This window comes from Clytia hemisphaerica, unplaced genomic scaffold (genome assembly GCF_902728285.1).
Source record: "Clytia hemisphaerica strain Z4C2 unplaced genomic scaffold, Clytia hemisphaerica genome assembly, whole genome shotgun sequence".
Lineage (NCBI taxonomy): Eukaryota > Metazoa > Cnidaria > Hydrozoa > Leptothecata > Clytiidae > Clytia > Clytia hemisphaerica.
Window position 1 is genome coordinate 815163 of NW_027103638.1, and position 23735 is coordinate 838897.

Genomic DNA, 23735 nt, shown 5'->3' on the forward strand with positions numbered 1-23735 from the left:
TCCCTTTTTAGCCTTTGATTCCTCGGCAGAACGACAATGTTGGTCATAATATTTGACACAAAAAGAATTTCCCAGCAAAATTTTGAAAACTGCAAGTATCTTAAGTGCCTTAACTTAAGGTTGGAAAGTAGAGTTTTAACTCGGGATCTTAACACGAGGCTTGAGATTTAGGAGTATAGGATCTGAGGATATAGTCTGAAAACCATTATACTATTCCCAAATCGAAATATCCGATTAAACAAATTAGAAAGCCTGATAATTTCGCTCTCGACCAAGCTTTAAGTTCTGCAAAACGCTAACATACCCAGAAATTACCCATTGCATGACAAACCCTTAATATAAACACAAAGAGTATTTCAAGATGTAGAAAATTTTAAAAATAATCTTACCAAGGAGAACTCTATAGTTTTTCCAGCGGTCTTGTTTTTTTTTCTTTCACTATCCATGCGGGCCAGCTGACTGATGTAACTGATGAGAAGATGATAAATTGAACAAAAATGATGACATGTATAATAAATATAGAAATCCAAAGGGATTTAAAAGACCGTTTTATAGAAATTCCTTGCAGCCAGTCAAATCTTCAAAACAAAGACCTGAAATTTGTATGATGAAGTAAACTAACTGGAATATTACGTCTGAGCTATGAATATTTTGATTTTTGAATAGCCTAGTGAAGTGTCTACCAAAATCTATCAGCTCGAACATATGTTTTGTTTTTAATACTGGTGAAAGTTCGACTGCAGGTCTATCTTTGATTCAACTCAGTGATTTTCTTATTAAAAAATGATAACTTTTTTTGATCATTCAAAGTTACTTATTATTTATATCCCACAAATTTGATCAAAAAATTATTTATAATCTTTTTATCAAATCGTTGGATTAGTACAGGATAAATTTTAGTAGCTTTTCGTTTTCCTTTTATGTGAGCGTGCCTGATGAACTGGTTGAATGTCTTATAAAATGAATGACAATTACACTTTGAGAGACATCTAGATTCCAGATAACAACGTCTCTTGAAATCGACGTCTGAAAATGTAACGAGTGTCAACTTCAGAAACTAAACTCTCACCATCATACCAAAAAAATTCCTTTATTAAACACACACCACGCTTTTTGAAATGATAGATCACACCATCTCATCATCTCATCACTCATCTAAATGGGCCACTAAAAATCTTACCTGAAAATCTAAACCAGGGGAACAAATCATCGTTACTGACTGAATATGAGTCTTCTTGTTAGTAGTCCCGTTTTCAATCATTAAAGCCATTAATCGAGGGCTATCCATAGTCAGAGATAATTGGGATGGAGGGATGTATCAGGAGGTAGGTTTCCATGGTGTTGATTTGATTAAGACGAATAAACCAGAAGAAATGCAGTGTCATCTCTCTGAGGTTTGGTGTAATCCATGTTTTGTTACTTTTTCATTTAATTTTTTAGTTGCTTTTTTTCTAGAAAAAGAAATGAATATGTGTATGTGTTATTATTGGGCGGTTCAAGTTATAGTCTGTTACCCCCCTGTGGACGACATGGATTTTCCGTAAAAATTTACTTTTGAAAAACTTCAGGATTTCCGTAAAATTCAAGATTTTTTATGGGAAAATCTTGAATTTTCCGATACTTGGCAAGAAAATAGAGCAAATTTTATGGATTTTCCGATACATATGACTAAATAATGAGGAAAAATCCTGGATTTTCCGAAACCTTTTTCAAATTTCTCAGGATTTCCAAGTGGAAAAAAAATCCAAAAAACACTGTCACCCCCCTAGGTAATGGTTTTCTGGAACTGCCCATTGCAAATAAGGGTTGGAAATAAGTAATTACGCTTCCCTATTTTCATTAACTTCAAGTAAAAATGAAGGCAATTTTTTCCATACATTTGGTCAAAATTGTTTCACTCTATCTTTTGATATAATGATATTGAAATTTCTAGTGCTAATATTTTTAAAATAACAAGTTTAAGATCAATGCTTCAATTTTCTCTGTCCTTGAAGTGTTCAATTCTGCATAATACTATCGATCCAATCTTTAAATTCCGATACACGTGTGAAAACTGTACTCGCTTCTTTAGTGTCGCAGTATGGCGACCCGTAGCTAACCACGCCATGTTGAATCCAACTACCGTTTGGTTGTTGACATGTAAGCGGGCCGCCTGAATCACCTTGACAACCAGATTGTGGACAACCACGACCGGCGGATGCGCAAACCATTTTGTCTGTGATTTCATTTAATCTCCATTGTCGCTTATAACAGACTTCATTGGACAGAATGCGCAACGGTGCATGTTGCAAGTGGTCCACTGTAAACGGCTTGTCACTCGTTTTACCCCAGCCTAGCAATATCCAACAGAAGAATAATTTGATTTTTTTAATGACCCTAGAAATTCACAAATATACATTCCTTCACCAGAGCGAGCAATTCAAAACCAAATTTAATTGAAAATGCGCAGCTCAAATATTTAGAAATCATCAGGACCTATGCAAATTATTTACTCTTGTCTCCCGAATAGACGGGGGGGGGGGTCCGAATAAGCAGGGGGGTAGGAAAATTTTCTAAATTCTAATAAGCGGGGGGGGGGGTAATTTGAAGACATAATTTTTTTAACTGATATCAATTTCAACAACAAAAAAAGCAACTTTCACCAATAAACACGTAAAATAAGAACCAATACTAACGGAGAGGAAAATTTTCACAAATTTAAGGTCTTTCTGCACTGTAATAAATATCGAATTACTCGAAATTAATTACAGGGGGGTCTTAATAAGGGCGGGGTGTGCATAGCACTACTTCGTCACATATCCTTACTTCGTCTCCTATTGTTATTTTCTTTTCTACGTCATAATTTATGCTTAAAAATTAAACAGCTAAATTTACATGGTTTCTACTAGATTATTGTTAATCATTTAAACATGACGTAACATATGCTATTATGCAAGCTAAGAAGTTGATTGACAGATATATTTTTCTAGAATACATAAAATAATTACCGTTAGGTGTGAAAATGATGGGCGCAGAGGTAAATAAAAACATACTTTGACATTATTGCCACCGCAGTAAGCCAGGATGACATTCATAGCTTCACGCATAAGGAAGTTGGGCAAACATCTCATAATTTTGCGCGCGTTTTTCAGTAGTGTAAAATGGCAGTTTAGTACAGTAGCGTTTAGTATGATATAAACAAATCATTATATACCATTATTTTGGTAATAAAAGAGATGACAAAAAAACAGATAAGTAACTTTATCTTATCTCTATAACTATAAGAAGATATCTATGAGATGGACACATTTGATCGTTCTTCTGCGGTGGCACTTTAATGAAAATTATGGCTAGTACATTTTTTTAACTGACTAATCAAATGACTACTATACATGTAACATTTTGAAGAGTGAGTACACGGATGAACAATCGTGATTGGAATTCTAAAGAAATATCTCGAAAAAACCATAATACGCAAGCGCGGGTGCTCTACACATGGTCACATGACTTGAAAGTTGAATTTGCAGATCAGTCAAAAAAAATTATCCTTACTTGGTCACATGACTTGAAAGTTAGACTTTGCAGATCAGTCAAAAAATGTATCCTTACTTGGTCACATGACTTGAAAGTTAAATTTTACAGATCAGTCAAAAAAATTTATTCTTACTTGGTCACATGACTTGAAAGTTAGATTTACAGATCAGTCAAAAAAAATTATCCTTACTTGGTCATGATGCATTGCGTAAGAGTTCTTTAAAAATTTCGCAAAAATTTATCCTTACTTGGTCACATGACTCGAAAGTTAAATTTTGCAGATCAGTCAAAATAATTTATCCTTACTTGGTCACATGACTTGAAAGTTAAAATTTGCAGGTCAGGCAAAAAAAAATTATCCTTACTTGGTCACGTGACTTGAAAGTTACATATTGCAGATCAGTCAAAAAAATTTATCCTTACTTGGTCACATGACTTGAAAGTTAAATTTTACAGATCAGTCAAAAAAAATTTATCCTTACTTGGTCACGATGCATTGCGTAAGAGTTCTTTAAAGATTTCGCAAAAATTTATCCTTACTTGGTCACATGACTTGAAAGTTATACTTTGCAGATCAGTCAAAAAATTTATCCTTACTTGGTCACATGACTTGAAATTTAAATTTTACAGATCAGTCAAAAAAAATTTATCCTTACTTGGTCATGATGCATTGCGTAAGAGTTCTTTAAAAATTTCGCAAAAATTTATCCTTACTTGGTCACATGACTTGAAAGTTAGAATTTGCAGATCTGTCAAAAAAATTTATCCTTACTTGGTCACATGACTTGAGAGTTAGTTATTGCAGATCATTCAAAAAAATTTATCCTTACTTGGTCACATGACTAGAAAGTTAGATTTTGCAGATCAGTCAAAATAATTTATCCTTACTTGGTCACATGACTTGAAAGTTAAAATTTGCAGGTCAGGCAAAAAAAAATTATCCTTACTTGGTCACGTGACTTGAAAGTTACATATTGCAGATCAGTCAAAAAAATTTATCCTTACTTGGTCACATGACTTGAAAGTTAAAATTTGCAGATCAGGCAAAAAAATTTATCCTTACTTGGTCACATGACTTGAAAGTTACACTTTGCAGATCAGTCAAAAAATTTATCCTTACTTGGTCACATGACTTGAAATTTAAATTTTACAGATCAGTCAAAAAAAATTTATCCTTACTTGGTCATGATGCATTGCGTAAGAATTCTTTAAAAATTTCGCAAAAATTTATCCTTACTTGGTCACATGACTTGAAAGTTAGAATTTGCAGATCTGTCAAAAAAATTTATCCTTACTTGGTCACATGACTTGAAAGTTAGATTTTGCAGATCAGTCAAAAAAATTATCCTTACTTGGTCACATGACTTGAAAGTTAGATATTGCAGATCATTCAAAAAAATTTATCCTTACTTGGTCACATGACTTGAAAGTTAGAATTTGCAGATCTGTCAAAAAAATTTATCCTTACTTGGTCACATGACTTGAAAGTTAGATTTGCAGATCAGTCAAAAAAAATTATCCTTACTTGGTCACATGACTTGAAAGTTAGATATTGCAGATCATTCAAAAAAATTTATCCTTACTTGGTAACATGACTTGAAAGTTAGAATTTGCAGATCAGGCAAAAAAAAATTATCCTTACTTGGTCACATGACTTGAATTTTAGATATTGCAGATCATACAAAAAAAATTATCCTTACTTGGTCACATGACTTGAAAGTTAGATTTTGCAGATCAGTCAAAATAATTTATCCTTACTTGGTCACGTGACTTGAAAGTTACATATTGCAGATCAGTCAAAAAAATTTATCCTTACTTGGTCACATGACTTGAAAGTTAAAATTTGCAGATCAGGCAAAAAAATTTATCCTTACTTGGTCACATGACTTGAAAGTTAGATTTCGCAGATCAGGCAAAAAAATTTTCCTTACTTTGTCACGATGCATTGCGTAAGGGTTCTTTAAAAATTTTGCAAAATAATTTCGACCAAAAACACCAAACACTTCTTGGTCACGCCTTCTTACTCATTAGGAATGATCATACTTTCTCACGAAAACACCAAACACTATTTGGTCACGTCTTTTTATTCATTAGAAATCTTTATGTTTTGGACCAAAAACATCAAACACTACTTGGTCGTGACTCTTTACTCCTTAAAGGCCTCTGGACATACCCAATTTTTCGATTTTACACCAACTTAAATGACAATTTCTGCATTTTGAAAAGATTAATGTATAACTTTTTTTATATGTCCTGTTAAACCTACCTTATTAGAATTTAAAAATCGAAAAATTGAGATGAAGAAATTAAATGAAGAAAAAAACGAAGAGTTTTTCGAAGAAGAGTTTTTCACCTTTCAAAGCCCTTTTTTTGTGAAATGTATATGAATAGCGTTGTTATGACGTTTTATTAAGGTCCATGCCACACTTATTCCTTAATTACTCATGATGTAATTTTTTAAATTCATTTTTTCAAAAGCAGTTTGTTCTTAAACATGTCAAAGAAGCGAAAACATAAGGTTTTTACCCAAATTCTGAAATTGATTTTTCACTATGAACAGAGCCCTTAAACATTCAGATATTTTTCATATAAAATCCCACCAAATGTTACTTAATCATATCTTTCATTAAAAGCTCTCCTCACTTCCATTATTCGTCCAAAAATTTCTTCGATATTTAAAGAATTTTACGATATATTGAAACTTCAGGTGAAGAGGAACTGCTAGCTTGCACTTTTAGTACATTTGCGGCCGAAACGCCCGACGAGACAGAATGAGATATACTTTTTTCTATTGAGATTTGTTAAGAATATTTAATTTTTTTTAAGCTTTAGGGTTTTCTTTCTTTTGAATCTTAACCCTAAAAATATTATTGAAATTTTTACGGCGATTTTTAACTGGTATGACCGATTTTAAGAGATCCCAACCGTGATCAGGATAGGATAGAGTGATCTGTCGAAACGAAGTGTCCCAGAACTTGTGACCTGGTTGATGTATGTTTCAAAAAACTTCTTTCTTCTACATTTTGACTTATTATAAAGAGACTTTAGCATTACTTTTAGAGATACTAAAGAAACTAGCTGAAAAATTTAGATTTTTTAAACTTCCACAGATAGATCACGGTGAAAACTAATTTATTTAAAATTATTCAAAAAATAATATCAAATTTGATTCCATTATTTTATTAGTTTTCTTGTGCCGCTTCTTAGAAGGGCATACTGTAAAAGTCGGACCCGGACTTTGGACCCTGACCCCAGACCCTATTTCGGACCCAAGATCGGACCTCAAATCGGACCCTAATTCGGACCCAAGATCGGACCTCAAATCGGACCCTAATTCGGACCCCAAATCGGACCCCTATCTACAAAAGTCGGACCCCCATCTACAAAAGTCGGACCCCCAAATGAAAGAGTTTCTGATCAGAAAACCCAGCGCGCTATCCCGTGGAGCCACACTCGCACAGCAGAAATCAAAATTTGGAAATACTTATACAATAACAAAAAAGACGGGGGTTATGTTATTATAATATGGGTAAAATTGCCCCTTTTTTAACCTGACTGAAATTCGAGCCGTTACTATCAACCCTGCGGGGCCCAAGGCGCCGAGTATGCACCCGGCACAGTGACAAGCCGTTACTAGATGCTAATCAAAAATAGTGTGACATTGGAAAAAGTGGCCAAAAACAACTTTTTGAAATAACTCCCCAGGTATTTTGAATCTAGCCTTCAAATCTCAGAGGCTTATAGAACTCAAGACGAGGATATGATTGAAAAAAAAAATTTTGTTAATTGAGCCAAAATTGTGGCTGCAAATAAAAAAATGTCGATTTTTTTAGAATGTAAGCCACATCAAAACTAGAGATGATACAAAAAAGAAACCTTCAGCTCTCGATGGTAGAAAGATTGAATTTTACGAAAAGCATTAAATGTACACGATATTCCACTGTTAAACGTTCTATTTTGTGGCTTACATTAAAGGGATATTTTTGTCAGAAATTAAGCGTTTAACCTGCTCCGTACGCTTCTAAAACATTTGTAGCTACTCAAAATGATCTAAAATCCAATTTAAAATCACCAGAATACTTTCAAAATGTTGTGAAGTCGTAATTTGAGCACAAAATGTGGCTTACTTGGAGGTAAATGCAAGATAATACCGTTAACATGACAATACAGATAATTGATCAATTAAGAATGCAGGGTTGGTATTTTATATCAAATTTGAAAGGAAACCATCAATAGTTGTCTTTTCATGATTAGATGAGCAATTTTTGTGGCTGACAGACAAAATTAAGTTACACTAGGTACTGTTCTAGCTTCATAAACCACCACTGAAATCGATTTGAATCACATTGTTTGATAAATGCTTTACAGTCATGTTTTTGGATCTGTAAGCCACAATAATGTGCATTTATAATTACAAAATATAAGGCTATTCTCTTTATATTTGATAAATAATCAAAGAAATAGTTTAAGGCTTGATAGTCAATGGACTTCCAGCCTGTATAATTTCTGATTATCTCCCCCGCTGTAAGCCACATTTTTTACTCACAGAAGGGCAGTAAGCCACAATTTAATACAAAATGTAATGTATCAATAAATAAATAAACATTCGGCTATCCATTACTTGGAAAATCTTAATAAAATCTTTGTCAAAGATCTATAATGCATTTATATCCATTTTAATAGAGCTTCTTATCGAGTCCGTAAGCCACCAAAATGTACTTTTAACAACTATATTTTACTTTTTTCCTTGATATTCAGCCATAAATTGATGGTGTTCCTAATCAAAGTGAAAGAAAATATTGAAATAAAAAAATCACAGCACTTTTATGATGTAAGCCACATTTTCTCTCATTTAACAATATGTAAGCCACATTTTTGGATTGAATATGAGAAATCCAAACCTTTTCTGAGAACTCGCAGAAGGAACTAATGTCATATCTAATTCCATTGCTGAGAAATAGCTTCTCAAAGATTGCAGGTAGGGTAAGCCACTCGGCATGTCAGCCACAGAATTTACTCACACTTTAGACAGCTATAGATCAATTTTGAGTCAGCCACAAAATTTCATTCTTTTTGCGACGGAAAGCTGAACTATTCAGCTTAACAACAGATGCATTTACAAATGTAAGCCACAAAATGGTTTCTCTCTATGAGCAAAGTTGTGGCTGACTGTAAAAATGTCACAAAACAGGGGTTAATTTTTGATTAGCATCACTAGCAACCCTGACCTAAGCAATTCCAAACAACAAAACCCCCGGAAAATTTGCAATGTCGGAATGAGCAATATACAAGAGTTTTTTCCACCGTAGATGTATTTATAAATAGTATTTATTTCCGCTTTAGCGCGCCATAAGGGTCCGACTTTTGTAGATGGGGGTCCGAATTTTGTAGATGGGGGTCCGACTTTTGTAGATGGGGGTCTGACTTTTGTAGATGGGGGTCCGACTTTTGTAGATAGGGGTCCGATTTGGGGTCCGAATTAGGGTCCGATTTGAGGTCCGATCTTGGGTCTGAAATAGGGTCCGGGGTCAGGGTCCAAGGTCCGGGTCCGACTTTTAAAGTATGCCTCTTAGAAGCCGTATACAGTATGTTCTTTATAAAGCTTTTGATAAAAAAAGGGTTCAGACATTGAGATTTCAACCTTTTGTATTACTTTTTGCTAGGCGGAACAAGAAAGCGATCATCCATTCACTTTATTAAGTTTGTTTGTTAACACCTTAAAAAAAAAGAGAGATCAACCATTGACTATTTCTTGTTTCATTTGTTTATTAACACCTTCACATGAAAGAACAATTTTTTCGTTTAATTTCAACAGCTATAAAGGTGTTACAGAACAATACAATAAAAAAAAGCAAGTAGAAACCACCTCTAATCTCAAGATCAATCAGAAATAATTTATGCGATTATTCATGCATATATTATGACGTAAAAGAGAAAATAACAAAAGGAGACGAAGTAAGGATATGTGACGAAGTAGTGCTATGCACACGGGGGGATGGATTTTTTTCGATTAACAATTAGCGGGGGGGACGTCTATTCGGGAGACAAGAGTACCTACGTTTCCGGTAACATTTTTTAACTAAAGGACTTTTTTTAATGTGACCCCAGTCGCCTACCTAACGTTGAAGGGGAAGCGACTCAGACTAAAATTGCGATAATGTTGATGCAAAATAAAAAAAAACATTTTGAACCATCCTGGTGTACTCAAAATAGGACAATGTGGGCTATGGTATTTCATACCTGAGATAAAGCATTTCGTTCCAACCGGCACTTGTTGTCCTTGACCAGGTAAACAAACAGTAGATCGATAATCACTCAATCGAATGGGTGAAGATAGCTTCAACAGGGCAAGATCATTGTTCAATGAGATGTGCTTCTTGTATTGTGGATGGGTGAAAAATTTCTCAACACCAACTCTCTGCTCATGGACGGATCCAGTCTTTCGGTTTGTCACTCCTATGAGGTTGGCGCATAATTGAATTTGTTTCAATTTGATGAGAGTTAGGTAGAGTTTTCTTTTTAAAAAATGAGCATTGGAGCAATGGAGATTTTTCATATTTTGTGAAGTTACGTAACTTTCAATTTGCGCAAGGGTTTATAGATTAGGGTCTACAAGTCTAATGATTCCAACATTTGCTTTCATAAGTACTAGTAATAACATGGTTTCATGGCCCCCGGCGTGCGCATCGAATTGAGGGGGCCAAAAAAATATGTCGCCCACCATGGTTGGGCGACGAAGAAAATTTTGCCCTTATTTCACCCCTCTAAACGGTATATATAAGATTTTTCAAAGTAAAAAAAAAATACTGGGGGGGGGGGGCCATGGCCCCCCTGGCCCCCCCGGTGACGGGGGCCATGGGTTTAGAGGGTGATTTGGGATTATTTATAATCCAAAATCACCCGAGAATACCATGTTATTCCGCGTTAATTATATGGTCAAAAAAAGAATTGAAGAACACTCAATCGCTATTCTTTTCGAAACTTATAAAAACATTCAAAACTATAAAAAAACATTCGACTGACACTTTTATTTTGATTGGCTTAAAAATTTCGTACGATATTTTGTTAACCAATCAAAATATCGTACGATATTTCAACCAATAAAAATTTTTGTTTACATCAGGGCGATTACAAAAAAGCGGGGCTATGTAATAGTTATCGGACAGTTGCGAGTACAATATGAGAAATATTTTACGAATTCCGAGATTTTTCCGTACAATATTTTCCGAGCCTGTAGGCGAGGAAAATATACGGAGAATCCGGAACGAGTGAAATATTTCCATATTGTACGAGCAAATGTCTGATAACTGGTTTATCGGTGACCCAAAAAATGCACTTTTTGTGTTGGAGGACACTTTGGTATCAAAGTGACGTTAGATTGCTTCTACCGCTACAATGCAACAACATCTTTTCGTCAATTTATATTTTTACATGTAAAATACAAGATATATTGTACTCTTTTTAACCAATCAGATTGCAGATATTTTTTGGATCGCCGATAATACGGATTTATCGCCCCGCTCGTCCTTTACAAATCTAAGCTAAATGTAATCAACCATATAATTATGGCAGAAATCGCGTAACTTAACAAAAAATTGGACAAATTTCGTCCCCGGTTAGTAAATTTCGTCAATTTGGAAAATTGACTTTGATATTTCGATATAAGTTTTCATCCCCACTGTGGGAAAAACTCTCACCGGGGCTGTGAGACAGGGATGTATTTTTGACCAGTGACAAATGATGATTCGCGGTATTTCAGGGATGCTTTAAAACCTTGAAAACGGATCAGACTTACCTATACTGACATTGAATTTATAGGCATAACTTCTGTAAACGCAGTGGCTTGCGGTTAAAACCCATTGTGGAGCAATCAATGATCCACCACACTGGTGCGAAAAAGGAGAGAGAATCGTCACATTCGCAATATTTGGTAAAAAGGGGGATTCCCAACCTCGTCCCCGTGTATTTTAGGCTTTATTTATGTTTCTGATTAACGCCAGGGTATTATCTAGCGCTGTCAGTAAGCATCAAAAAGCTGATAATGCACAGGGAACGAGGTTGGGGAATTCCTTGCTAAACATTAAACACCTAAATTCTCACGCTCTAAATTACTGAAGAGTTTTAACCCCGACTTTCGTCATGAGACCTAAGATTTAGGACCTTAGAATATCAGAATCCGAACACTCAAAGTTGTTCAGATAAGCCTAAGAATAGTCTAGAAGCCATCTAACCCCTCTCATATTGGAATTATTGCCTAACACTCAATGCCACTCTAAGATTACCGAGTTTATGTATTTGCGCTTTTGAGGACGGTTGAGTGACTGAAGCGATTTAGAAAAACCCGCAATTCCACCCCGCAAAATCGAGGACGGTAAAAGTGCTGATTTACCGTCGTCCTCAGCTGGTCAGGATCTACTCAAATTAGAACCTTACCGTCTCCGTCGCTGAAAAACACACATACATAAACTCGCTATTGCCTTAGCATGGGAAGTACGTTGTAAGTTTTCCTCCATTCTCAATTTTTGATACTTGTTTGTTGCATTCAGACTGTCCACATATAAAAGCGTTCGCAAATTGAAGACAATTTTTAGTCGACCCAAGCTATCAAACCTAAAGGCCGGTCTTCACTTGCGCATGCTTCAATCGCACTTTTTGGCTTCAATCCATTTTGCTTGGAAAAAAGATTATGTCATAAAAATGTAGCGCGCTTGAAAGAATTTTTTCAACCGTTACGTCAGATCGCGCCAATGGAGTTGCTTCATTTTTCTTTTGACCAATAGCGTGGAAGCTTTGCTCGAAAAAGTGCGATTGAAGCGCGCGCAAAGAAGACCAGCCTTAAGACATACCTGAAACATGGTACTTTTAACACGTTCTCCCCTTTCCTCATTCCAATTCCAATTTGTCTTGTAGATAGCTACTTGCCAAGGAAATTGACCGTCTTTGGCGTTCTTACCAGCAATAACACGCCCTGATGCTGGCGCAGATTGCCCACACGTTGGATTGGTAGATGAAGAGTATAAACTTTTCAAAAGGAACGCATCTAAAAGGAGGAATAATGAAACGACCTAGTAGTAATTGTAGGAAAAGACAAAATACCGGAATAGTAGTATCATTTTTTTACAAAACACCATCGTACCGAACAAAAACCCTTAAGTTAAAACGTTCTGAAGAGTACTGGAATACCGGAAATTCAGCCTTTCAATATACCGGAATATACAGGATTATCAAAAGCCCTCCCCCTCCACTCTTAATACCAATGAGTCACGTGAGAAATTTCAGGTTTTTTGAAGAGAACGGAACACATCGATAGAAATTTCTTACCACTGGCATCATAAGATGGGATAACCCAATTTTTAGAATTATGCACCAGGAGGTCTTGACCTTCCTACTGGCAGGGTGATCTACTGGTCTTTAGTAATTGATACTAACCTTGAGTGGCTGCATTATACTTATTTGTGTCCTATTATATAGTTAAAAAAGGTCTGGACCTAAAAGCACCACGACCCATGCTGCCCTGTTTTTAACCTCCCAACCCTCCTCCCGAATAAATTAATATTTGAAAAAATGATGGTATTTATCTAATGTATGGGTAAAACGAATATGAATGAATATAAAATGTGCATTTACCTTGGCTCGATACGTCGGCATCACAGCCCCCTAAAAAGTGACAAAAAATAAATCAAAAGATCGCGAGTCTATTAACACATTTTGTATGGATTACATAAAGATATTTTTTGAATGTCCTTTTAAAAGTTATTTCAAAATAATATTTCCTGTTAGGGTATTTGTGGGTGAGGTAATAGAACGATCAGCAATGGAGGCCTACATCATGTCCGTGCAGAAACTGCTTGCCCTACATCAACGACTTGGTGTCGACTTTTTATAAATAATTTACAAATTGTATAATTGTGACTTTTATTAGCCTTTGGTGCTGTTCGTCAGCGAAAATCCAGGGTGGTCGAAAAAATGAGAAAAACAAACTAATAGGGTCCTGATAAATTGGAAGAAAATACAGGGGTCCTTTCCCAACAAAGACCTCCTCAACCTAGGGTGTATAAATCTTTTTTCTGGAATTCATGATATGCACCATTGCAATGTCTTCCATTCCACCCAATAGCTAATTGGTTGAAAGTGACGTATTGACTGATTTTACGTCACTTACAGCCAATGAGCGATTGAGATCATGAATAGCCTAATGATAACAAACCCTTGGGTGGTGGTGGAAGAGACGGTTTGTTGGTCAAGCCAAGAGTATCATTGATGAAGTATCGATACATGGACATTCTGGTGAAAGTGGTATACTTGTATTTGGTGTGACAGCTCGATGATCCCCAACTCACTACACCTGAAAGATCAATGAGATTCCAGGTCTAGAAGAGTGTAGAAATTGTTTAAGTTTATAGGCTTTTTTATAAATTATTTTGAGTGCAACAACTGTCTCGTTTTGAAACCATTGTCAGGGTGATTAAATCCCTTGAGTCTTCAAGTAACACTTTTATAAATAGAGCCGATCTCTTATGATCTCCTTTTAGAATCAATAACCATAGCAATATTTTGAAAACGAGGCAAACGTTGCTCATGGCGTAATTTATGAAAAGGTCTGTTGTGGAAAAAAGCTATTGCAAATGTACCGATCTACCTGCCTTTTTTAATAAAAGATTTTTGTGTCCTACTTGGGCATCACATCAAATTTAACACAACTGAATAGTAAGATCAAGGCCTGCTCATTTGCTTAAGCTCAAACGGTTTCATATACCGGCTTATCAAACAATGATAGCAACTTTGATAAACAAAGGAAATTCACAAGTGTATAATCCTTAAAATTGAATTAAATTCAAACCTGATCCCTTAAATGATGTAAATTGATCCTTACCGTGTAGTTTCCATGCCCCATGCGAATCTTGACACATCAGAGGACCACCAGAATCACCTTGACAACCAGATGCTAATACATTATTTTCGTCGTACCTGAAAAGAGCAACGGTCTCTTTTAAAATTCCTTAGTTTGAGTAATATTAGTAGCCTAGAGTCAACACTTTAACTCTGACATGACATAGATCGATGGCCGAAAGGTCAAGGCGTCAGCCCGTCAAACCAGGGATTCGAATCCCCTCTCATTCCAATGTCTCACTAAGTTTATCGATAACCAAACCGATTGGCTGTGGACTCCGTGAAAACAATAGAAAGACTGTCTAAAAGTCCTAGATTACTGGGCTGTTCACGTAAAATATCGACTCGTTCCATCAACAGTGGACCTAGACTGTTACCAGAGGGGACAAAATAAAAAGGTGTACCCAAAATTCAAATAATAGCCTTACCCACACATCATATAGTTAGTGATTCGTCGATTCCACGCCACGCATTGTGTTTGGTTTACCACATACAGCTTTGTATACTTTAAAACATTTGGTGACTCACCGTCCTTCTTTGTTCTACCCCAACCTAAAAAAGAAAAAATTATGAGTTTTGACCTAGGACTTTCTGTAAAATTTCTCCAGTTAAACAAGAACACTGGATTAAAACCTCTCAAACCATGTAAAATAATTTACAGTTTCGTGTTGGTCCGAAATGAATAAGACGGTCTTAACACTGTTCAGTCTGTAACTTTTTACAAATACCCCCCCCCCAGGATCATCGTGGAGAAATCGACGTTACTTCAAGTTATTTATTACTTTTTCAAAAAAAATGACGTCACTTCAATGTAAAGCAAAACACATAAGAACGTAATAGACCAAAAGGATGATAAGTGAGGTAAGTATAAGCATAGACATATGATAATGATCATATGTCTATGGTATAAGCTAATCTACTGTTCAAAACTGTTGAAAACCCTAAAACAAACCTTAATTGATGCATTTTGTTTCGAGAAATGGTCTTAACCTGTATAATCTGAAAACTCCGTTTTTTTAATTCAGTAGACTGAACGTATCCCAGCTGATATGTTTTGATATAGGGGATGCGTCATGCGTATCGTGTATAAAATTCCTATCCGAGAGTTAAAAATATATCAAACTGATCAAAAAGGATACGTGTAGCCTAAAAATGCAGACGCAATATTTCACCTGACAGGATGCACTTGGATCCAGGTGCAATTTCTTCGTGTTGCTGAGGAATACAAACTGGTTGAACGAACCGGTTGAATTTGAAAGGTCTTTTTAATTTAACCAGTGCGATATCATTGTTCAAAGAGATTGGCATTTCATAATGGGGATGTATGTGAGGCATCTCGATTTCTGATGTTTGTTCATAGCCAGATGATACTGATCGATCCAATTCACCTGTAACCAAAGTAAAGAGAAATAGTAAAAAGTCGGTTCAGGATTAGTGAATGATAGTCAAACTTAAAACATAGGGTGTGGTGGTAATCCTACACTACTTAAAGAGATCTCTGATGTTTGTTCATGGCCAGAGGATACTGACCGATCCAATTCACCTGGAAAAATATGTTAGCATGCCAATAAGCAATCAACCCTAATCTAATTTTCAGAATTCTATAGATATGCAGTTAAATCTCGTAAATTTCGAACTTCTAATATTCCAATTTTTCTATAATTCGAACTAATTATCAGTCTCTGTCAAAGAGGATTCCTCTTAAAACGCTTTCTTTAATTTCTAAACAATTCTCCGTTATTCGTACAAATTGAATTCCCCTTCGAGTTCGAGTCAACTGTACTCCTTACAAGAAATTCTTCCCCTTCGAGTTCCAGTCAACTGTACTCCTTACAAGAAATTCTTTCGTTAGAGGATGAGCAGAAGCCTAAACTAATCCAAAACAAACAAGCAAGGACATGTGGTTCAAGTTTACTAGGGGTTAAAATGTCTATATTCTATAGCCTGTCAATACAATTAATTAAGACATAGCGTAATTTGACCCTGCTGGAAAATTCATACTCAAACAATTTTCATGTAAAGGGAGAATGTGGGTGCGAGAATTGGCAGCTTATTGGTGTTTCATAAGGAAGATACTAAGGAACTAATGTTATTAATAGTAGAAGCAGGTGAGATTTTCAAGCCCTAACACACGCTTAACAGTGACCGGAGATTTGGATATCTGGAAGATCTTTCTTATTACGATGAAATTCTCTATGGCTACAATAAGAAGATTTGTTTCAAATAAATTCGCTACCTGCAACAAAAGTGATATTATGACTCGGTTGCAATCCCTGGAGACAATGTGCAGCCGTGATCAACCAATCAGGCTTCAAGATAGATCCGCCACAACTGAAATGGCCGTTAACATACATTGCAACTTGCCATGGGAATTGTCCAGGCTTGGCGTCTCGACCAGAAATGATCCGACTGACGGCAACATCTGGCAATTGACATTTATCTGTTGTGTAAGCAGAGGAAGACAAAATTATATGGTGATGGTAACAATGGATAAGATGGTCAAACTTTCTCAAATAAAGATTCTGATATAAAAACCTTTTCAGTCTCACACATCCGCATAGCGAGTACCTCCGGAACTTTACTTTGACGAGCTATATCTCCATAACTATGAGGTTCCGGAACTCTCGTTAGCTGCGAAACTTCATTTTTTGTTTTAACTGAAAGGGTTAAACAAGTTAAGGTTGCGGATAAAAACCTGGCTAAAATCAGATAACAGAAACGCTTATTTTCTTCGAAAGAGGTCAAGAGCATTAAGAACAGTTTTGAATCTGCTTCCTTAAATAGACTTTTCCAGAAATAGAAAGCATCTTTATACGAGAGGATATCCGCAGAGTTGAGCATATTTTTAAGAGTGAATATCCAGGGGTCTTTACTAATAAAGTAGGATATCCAGGGGGTTCGATAGTTCGAGAAATCAATATCCTACAGAGGGTTTAAAAAGATTTTCTGGAAAAGCCCAATCCCATACAAATTTCGCAAGTGTTTTATAACAATTTTTAGACGATAAATACCAAGCGGGTTCAATGTTGGTGGTTGATAAGTTGTCTTTGGTGATTCTGTTGAAGACGTTGTTGTTGGTAAAGGTGTGGTCGTTGTTGTCTTTGGTGGCGTGGTTGTTTTATCAGCTCCTGTCGATTTTCATATCACAGAGATTGTTGAATTGTATTTAGTGCTGGGGAAGGTGGGGGAGCATTAATTGGAAAGCAGCTGGGAAGACTGACAGCTATCGTATCTATATCAGATCATTTTTATATCACTGTAGAGAATTCCCCGTTTGTAACAATAGACATTTGAATCAATAATGTAAAAGTCGACTTTTTCATAATCGACTCTATAATAGAGTCCGTAATATTATCACCTCTACACAATAACGTGAATAGGGGGTTAGTACTAAAATCCCGTAAAATATTAGACATAAATGAAAGGTTTTTTAATTCTTTGGATATCACAACTCCATTTTGGAGAAGTTTCGAGAATACGGAAATATGATTTCATTACTGACCCCAAACCTCCCTGACGTGGAAATAAATTAAACTTTACCGCAGAAGCCACATATTTTTGGACACATGTTTTTCATGTAGTCATGATTAGGATGGATTTCAGCGCACCATCCTTTCTTGGCGTAGACATCACATCTGCTGACCCAATCTTGACAACCAAAATCTAAGAAAACACGTAAGAATTTATTGAAAAATATTCCAAAATCAAATCATCAAACTCTTTCAAATTATTAGTTGTACTTTAGTCCCAGGATTAATTTTTGTGAAATTTGTGGTTTTAAAAAACTAGCAAATTTGTTATTTGTGACAAAAAAGGGTATGATTAACTATTTTTCAACAACGATTTCCGAAATACCAAATGATTTTACCAAAATTTTCGAAATTCCGTAAAAAAATACTTGCAATTCCGATACCGATTTTTTGGGGTATTTTTCCTCGTTTTGACTAATTATTCATCAAATTTGATTTTTTATGTATGATAATTCTGAAAAAGCGGGATAATACCGAAATTTCGAAGCAAAAATTCATCGATTTCCGATACCGAAACAGCTTCAGAATTCCAAAATACCGAAGGAATTTTGCCTGATTTCCGAAATTCCGAAGAAAAAAGGGTCGATTTCCGCAGTTCCCAAATACCGTACGCCCCCCATAAAGATTGATTTGAGACTCTTTTGAAGTATTATGAAAAATAAGTTAGTACCTGCAGCCACAAACTGGAACAAAAAGAAGAAGACCAGCAACACTACCATCTTTGAATTCTTCTAACTGTATCCAAAATACAGTAATGCAGGCAAATAATATTGCCTTCAAAATGTTTCAATTTATGTAGGAATACGAAAAACGGTTGTGTTTACTCAGGGGGTAGTGTTAAAATAAAAACGAATAAAATTTAAGATTAAGTAAATTAATCAGATTTTGATTAGATAAAGCTGTGTGTATATTGAGAAGTTAATAAAATGCAACAATGTTTCGATGTATGTTTATGGATTTTAATTTGAAATTTAATTCTTTGTACAAAAGAATGGAAGAAGTGAAAATAATTTCGAAAAGATTTCCTAAAAATAAATATTTGTGTTTACAAAATGCGTTGAAATGGAAAATTAAAATTAATAAATAATTTCCAAAAATAAAATTAAAATCTTTAAAAATATATACATTATGATAACTAAAAAATATGAATTCTTTGGTTACTGAACGTCTCATGTTCAACATGAGTTAAAAGCTCTTAAAGAGTCCTGGAAATCGGGCTTGAAAGCCTTTTGATGTTTTCCATATTTGACAGCTCGCGTCCTGCACGAGTCAAATTTCCATTCTCATTCATTCTTTGACGTAGGCAGTGTTATCTGATCCTTTTTCGATGACAATCACCATCTCATGATCTCGCTCCGATGGTCGTCCTTTGGGCTGTGAGATTTGTCGTTGTACATCTGTAGGTTGAGAACCGGCGTTGTCCTTACTGGCTTTGTGGTCAGCGTACGGTGCTGGACCAATTAAACTGAGCATGACTGGTAAAAAGACCATACCGTGAAACATACCAAAGATCACCACAAGGAAAAATACTTTAAAGAATGTTAAGAAGACGTAAGATTGCGATGCAGAGAGAAGTGCAAAAGCCAGGAAAGTTGAAAATCCACCATGGAAAACAGCAGGGCCAACTTCATATAAGGCTTCAGTCATTCGTTGGTTACGATCACCAGCTCTGGATGCCATGAATCCATGCGCAATGTGGACTGAATAATCAACCGTCAATCCAATGGCGATGACAAGGATAATGGTAGTCACAGTATCAATGGTTAAGCCCCAGAATCCCATGAATGCTGCGATCTCAATCAAAGAGAATGCAACACAAGCTACAACCAGCAATGAAGCGACCAAGTTTGACAAGAGAAACAAGGTGACTACCAAAACACAAGCGCCGGCTAACGCGATATTCCTGACCAATTCAGTACTGATGACTTTGTTGGTTGACCAATTGATGTAGTTCTGGTTAAAAGCGAAAGGAAGAATTTCTTCTCCACCGTCTGGGATGAGACCAGGTTTGATGGTACCGGTGATGGAATCCATAGCATCAACTTGTTGCACTGATCCCACTAACTGGATATGCGTGTATTGGATTTTAGATGCCTGGAAGAAAGAAGATAGTTATTGGTTAAATAAAGAAATACATGATGTAAAGAAATCGGGAAAGATTTTCTTAAATGAAAATTATGGGAAAGGAAAATTTTAAATATCACACTATTTTTAAAAAGATATGTGGATTAGTGAATTCAAATCTACTTACTCTAATTCTTTTGTCGTCCATCTTGATTAAACTTTTATAATGTTTTCCTTCACCTGCCAAAAAGACATCCAAAAGTTGGTAAAATACAGTATCATTCTTAGTTTTACACTTGTTGATTGCGACGCAGTTATCTTCTAGCATGTCTCGGTGGTTCTGGTGGAGCCATTCATTGTAATGGTGGAACCAACTGCTGACGGTGCCTTCAGATACGAATTTATCGTTCTCTAATGCTGTTTTGATTTTGTCCATGTGCACATGACCATCTTTCCAATAATCGATACGGCCAATGTAAATGTCTCCAGGGACGCCATTACCAGGGAAAGCCTTGTGAAAGAAATAAGAAAACATTAATTTCAAGGAATAAACCGTCGATGAAGCACATTGAACCTCGTGAAAATCATTAGAAGGAAAACTTTAGAATACCCAACGATTAAGCAAGGATTTAAATCAATACTTACAATTCTGTCTTTCTCAATGAACATTCTTGGTCGTGAATCAGTTGGTAAAAACCAGACGAAGTCGAAATTCTGCTCCAATTCAGTCATACCATAGAGACCGCCTCCCAAGAGACCAGCAACGGCTATAAGAACGATGACTTTTCCAGGTGTTGATAGGATGACGCGGGCGTAATAATTCTTCAAGAATCCTTTCAAATATTTGGTTTCGGAACAGCTTGGTGGCTCATAATCCGAAGAGAGTTTCAAGCAGCAACAACAGGCATCTCGTTCTTTCTCTTGTCGTCTGGCATCCAAAGTCAACAAAGCGGTGAAGAGTGTGATAGTTAATAAGAAGATAGCTAAGATGCCAATAGCACACCATACACTGAATGACCGTAAAGCTGGTAAGATCTGAAGAGAGAAAGAAAGAGAGAGCAGATTTAGTACAGTTATATCTTGTCATATCTCTTGTTTATATGAGGGTGTATAACAAAGCACGCTTTTGAACTTATTCAACATAAAAATGGATTTATTTGACAAGTTTACACAAGGGAGAACAGTTATATAGCATGATGATGTTAGCAACGCTGAATAAATTTTATCACGGGACGAGACTTTGAGAATTAAGAATTTTTGAATTAATTACTCACTGTTGCTGATCCGATAGCGAAAGCACAAATATCAGTAACGGAAGTCACCAACACAGATACGCCAGCATGTCGCATTGCCAACGAAATCTTCTCCGGAATGGTACGGTGATCCCGTATAGGTCCTCCAATGTTATCCCAACTTTGAACGATCACAAACAAATCGTCAACACCGATACCGAGTAGTAGAAACGGTAACACGTTATGGACACCGGTATATTTTAATTGGAAAGCCGATCCAAGACCGTAAGCGATACCGATTGAGATCCCGATGACACCAATACCTGCGATCGCCAATAAAATCTTGTGGCCGATTCGAGAGAAGGATCCCAACATGATAGATAAGTAGATAATAACAAGGATGTAACCGACCACGAAAAATTGTAAATCTCCATTAGAAGCATCTTCGGAGGCTTTATCGTTTGCCCACAGTGAGTATGTGAAGATTACGTAATCTGCGTCACCATTTTCGAAGGTTTTCTCAAGTTCTTCTTCCCATGCATCTGCGTATTGATCGACCTGTTTAAAGGAGAAAATAAGAAAATTATTTTTCACACAAAGGGACTTTCGAAAATGAATCAGCTTGAAGGAAGATTTTTAAGGAAACATTAAAAATTCTTATTCAGTTTCATTTTATACAGCTAGTGATTGTTACAAAATAAAACTTCAAGCATTGATGTAAAAAAGCAATTGTGTGTTTTTTTCTGACAACTGTATTCAGTCTCAAGAGTTTATTGTTAATAATGAAGATTACGAAGATTGCTAAATTCTCTTCACTTAATAAGATACTTACATCACGTCCGCTTCCTTCATCAAAAATATCTTGTTTCTTCAGCCGATAATCAACTTTCAACACAGATGCTTCTTCAATATCACCATTTTGTCCACGTTTGACAGGTCCACCAACAAGACGTTCAATGGTGATATTCTGACCAGTCATAGGACTTACAAGACCTTGTGAATTGATAGTCGCTTTGATTTGATCGTTGGTGAGATTGGAAATAATGGCGCGGTCATAGCTCCATAACTCGAGAACGGAAGTTGGGATACAGGCACTACCAGCGGCCCTGAAAGTTTAGAAAAAAAGAGAATGATGAATTAGTCAATTATTAAATGTTATGTACAATGTTGTCAAAGCAAAGTTTCTCGTCTGAGAAGGGAAATGGATTTAACACAGAAAATTAGCTCACATCCTTGAAATTTTAGTGAATCATGCAGAATTTTGAGACGAAAAAGCTTCTTTATATATTTCACTGAAATGGGAAAATTGTCTGAGACGGAAGAACAGTGTACGTAAAAGGTTTGGAGATATTTTGCTTGACAAAAGCCTTTTTTAATGTTTTTTTGCATATAGGACGATAAATAATCTTGAACTTACGAATAGCAGATATCAGTCCATTGGTATCCTGTTTTGTTGAACAACATCCCTTTCACTTTCTGGTCTTCTTCATAAAGTTTGAGAAGTCCATCTCTGGTCAATAAATCAGATCCATCTTTCTTCTCCAAGAGAAGTTTGGAGGTTCTGGATGGTATTGGGAAGACATCATCAATCCATTCTTTGTGTTTGATAGGATCTGAGGTTTGTGATACCCAATTCTTTTCACCACGATTCTCCGATTGCAATTCTAGTACACCGACCATACAGAGTAGAGAGAGAACTAAGGAGATAATGATCACTTTCCAAGGGTTGTTGGCGACACCTCGACCGATTCTGTCGTAGAAGAAGAGAAAAGTGTTAAAATACTTATGGATGACGACTCTAGACGAAGAAAACATTGCCGACTTGACCAATAAGAAGCTTGGCAGGTTTTCGAACAGTTTCGAAAACAATAGCGGTAATATTGCAATATCCACTTTTTTTGCTTGGAGGAGCTTAAAGCATGATATCCAGCCTTCGGGCTTTACAGAAATCTGTGGTAGAGACTATTCACTCAAAAAATAACTTATAGATCATTTGAAATCACCTGAGCAATCAAATAAAATACTCACGCTGCAAAGAAGTTTTCAAGAGCACCATTGATAGTATTGGTGAGGTTTCTACAGCATGAGTCATGTTCTTCTTCCCCATATTGGTCAACCACTGTCACACCCGTGGTGGTTGTGGATGGTGGTGTGGGTAAAGCGGCTCCGCTATTTGCTTGTGGTGGCATTGTGTGATTTTAGATTAAAACGCAATTGTTGGTTCTTTTCAGTTTGTTTGATGCAAGTTTCCAGCCTTAATATTATTCTCTACTGTATTTCAATTGATTTTTTGATTTGTGTTCTTCAATGTTTTCACTTGTTGTTTTCTGCTTCAACTGAATAATCTTCCTCCATTTATACTCATTCGTCTGAGTTACACAATGTACCCCCTGAATAGAGCAGTGATTATCTATAAAACACTACAGTAATTAACAAACAATCCAGGGGGTAATTTATAAATGACGTCAGTGCGTCGGTGTACAAAGTTGCTGAAGTTATTCTTTTG

The 23735-nt window shown here is 36.0% G+C and overlaps 2 protein-coding genes across 2 annotated transcripts; both read right to left on the minus strand.

Annotated features, from left to right (window-relative positions):
- Window positions 1-1878: 1878 nt before the first annotated feature.
- LOC136802769 (transmembrane protease serine 9-like) lies at window positions 1879-18704 on the minus strand. The gene is made up of 13 exons (XM_067059528.1): window positions 18604-18704; window positions 17944-18066; window positions 17415-17531; window positions 16640-16843; window positions 15576-15791; window positions 14832-14955; window positions 14387-14481; window positions 13721-13858; window positions 13141-13170; window positions 12360-12553; window positions 11309-11399; window positions 9754-9969; window positions 1879-2332 (listed from the first exon to the last, which is right to left on the minus strand). Exons 1-13 carry the CDS (start codon window positions 18650-18652, stop codon window positions 1998-2000), a joined length of 1932 nt encoding a protein of 643 aa, XP_066915629.1. The 5' UTR covers window positions 18653-18704; the 3' UTR covers window positions 1879-1997.
- Window positions 18705-18870: 166 nt separating this feature from the next.
- On the minus strand, window positions 18871-23560 carry LOC136802767 (patched domain-containing protein 3-like). The gene is made up of 7 exons (XM_067059526.1): window positions 23258-23560; window positions 22647-22979; window positions 22062-22335; window positions 21272-21787; window positions 20643-21032; window positions 20185-20508; window positions 18871-20027 (listed from the first exon to the last, which is right to left on the minus strand). The coding sequence occupies exons 1-7, from the start codon at window positions 23416-23418 to the stop codon at window positions 19221-19223; spliced, it is 2805 nt and encodes a 934-aa protein (XP_066915627.1). The 5' UTR covers window positions 23419-23560; the 3' UTR covers window positions 18871-19220.
- Window positions 23561-23735: the final 175 nt, after the last annotated feature.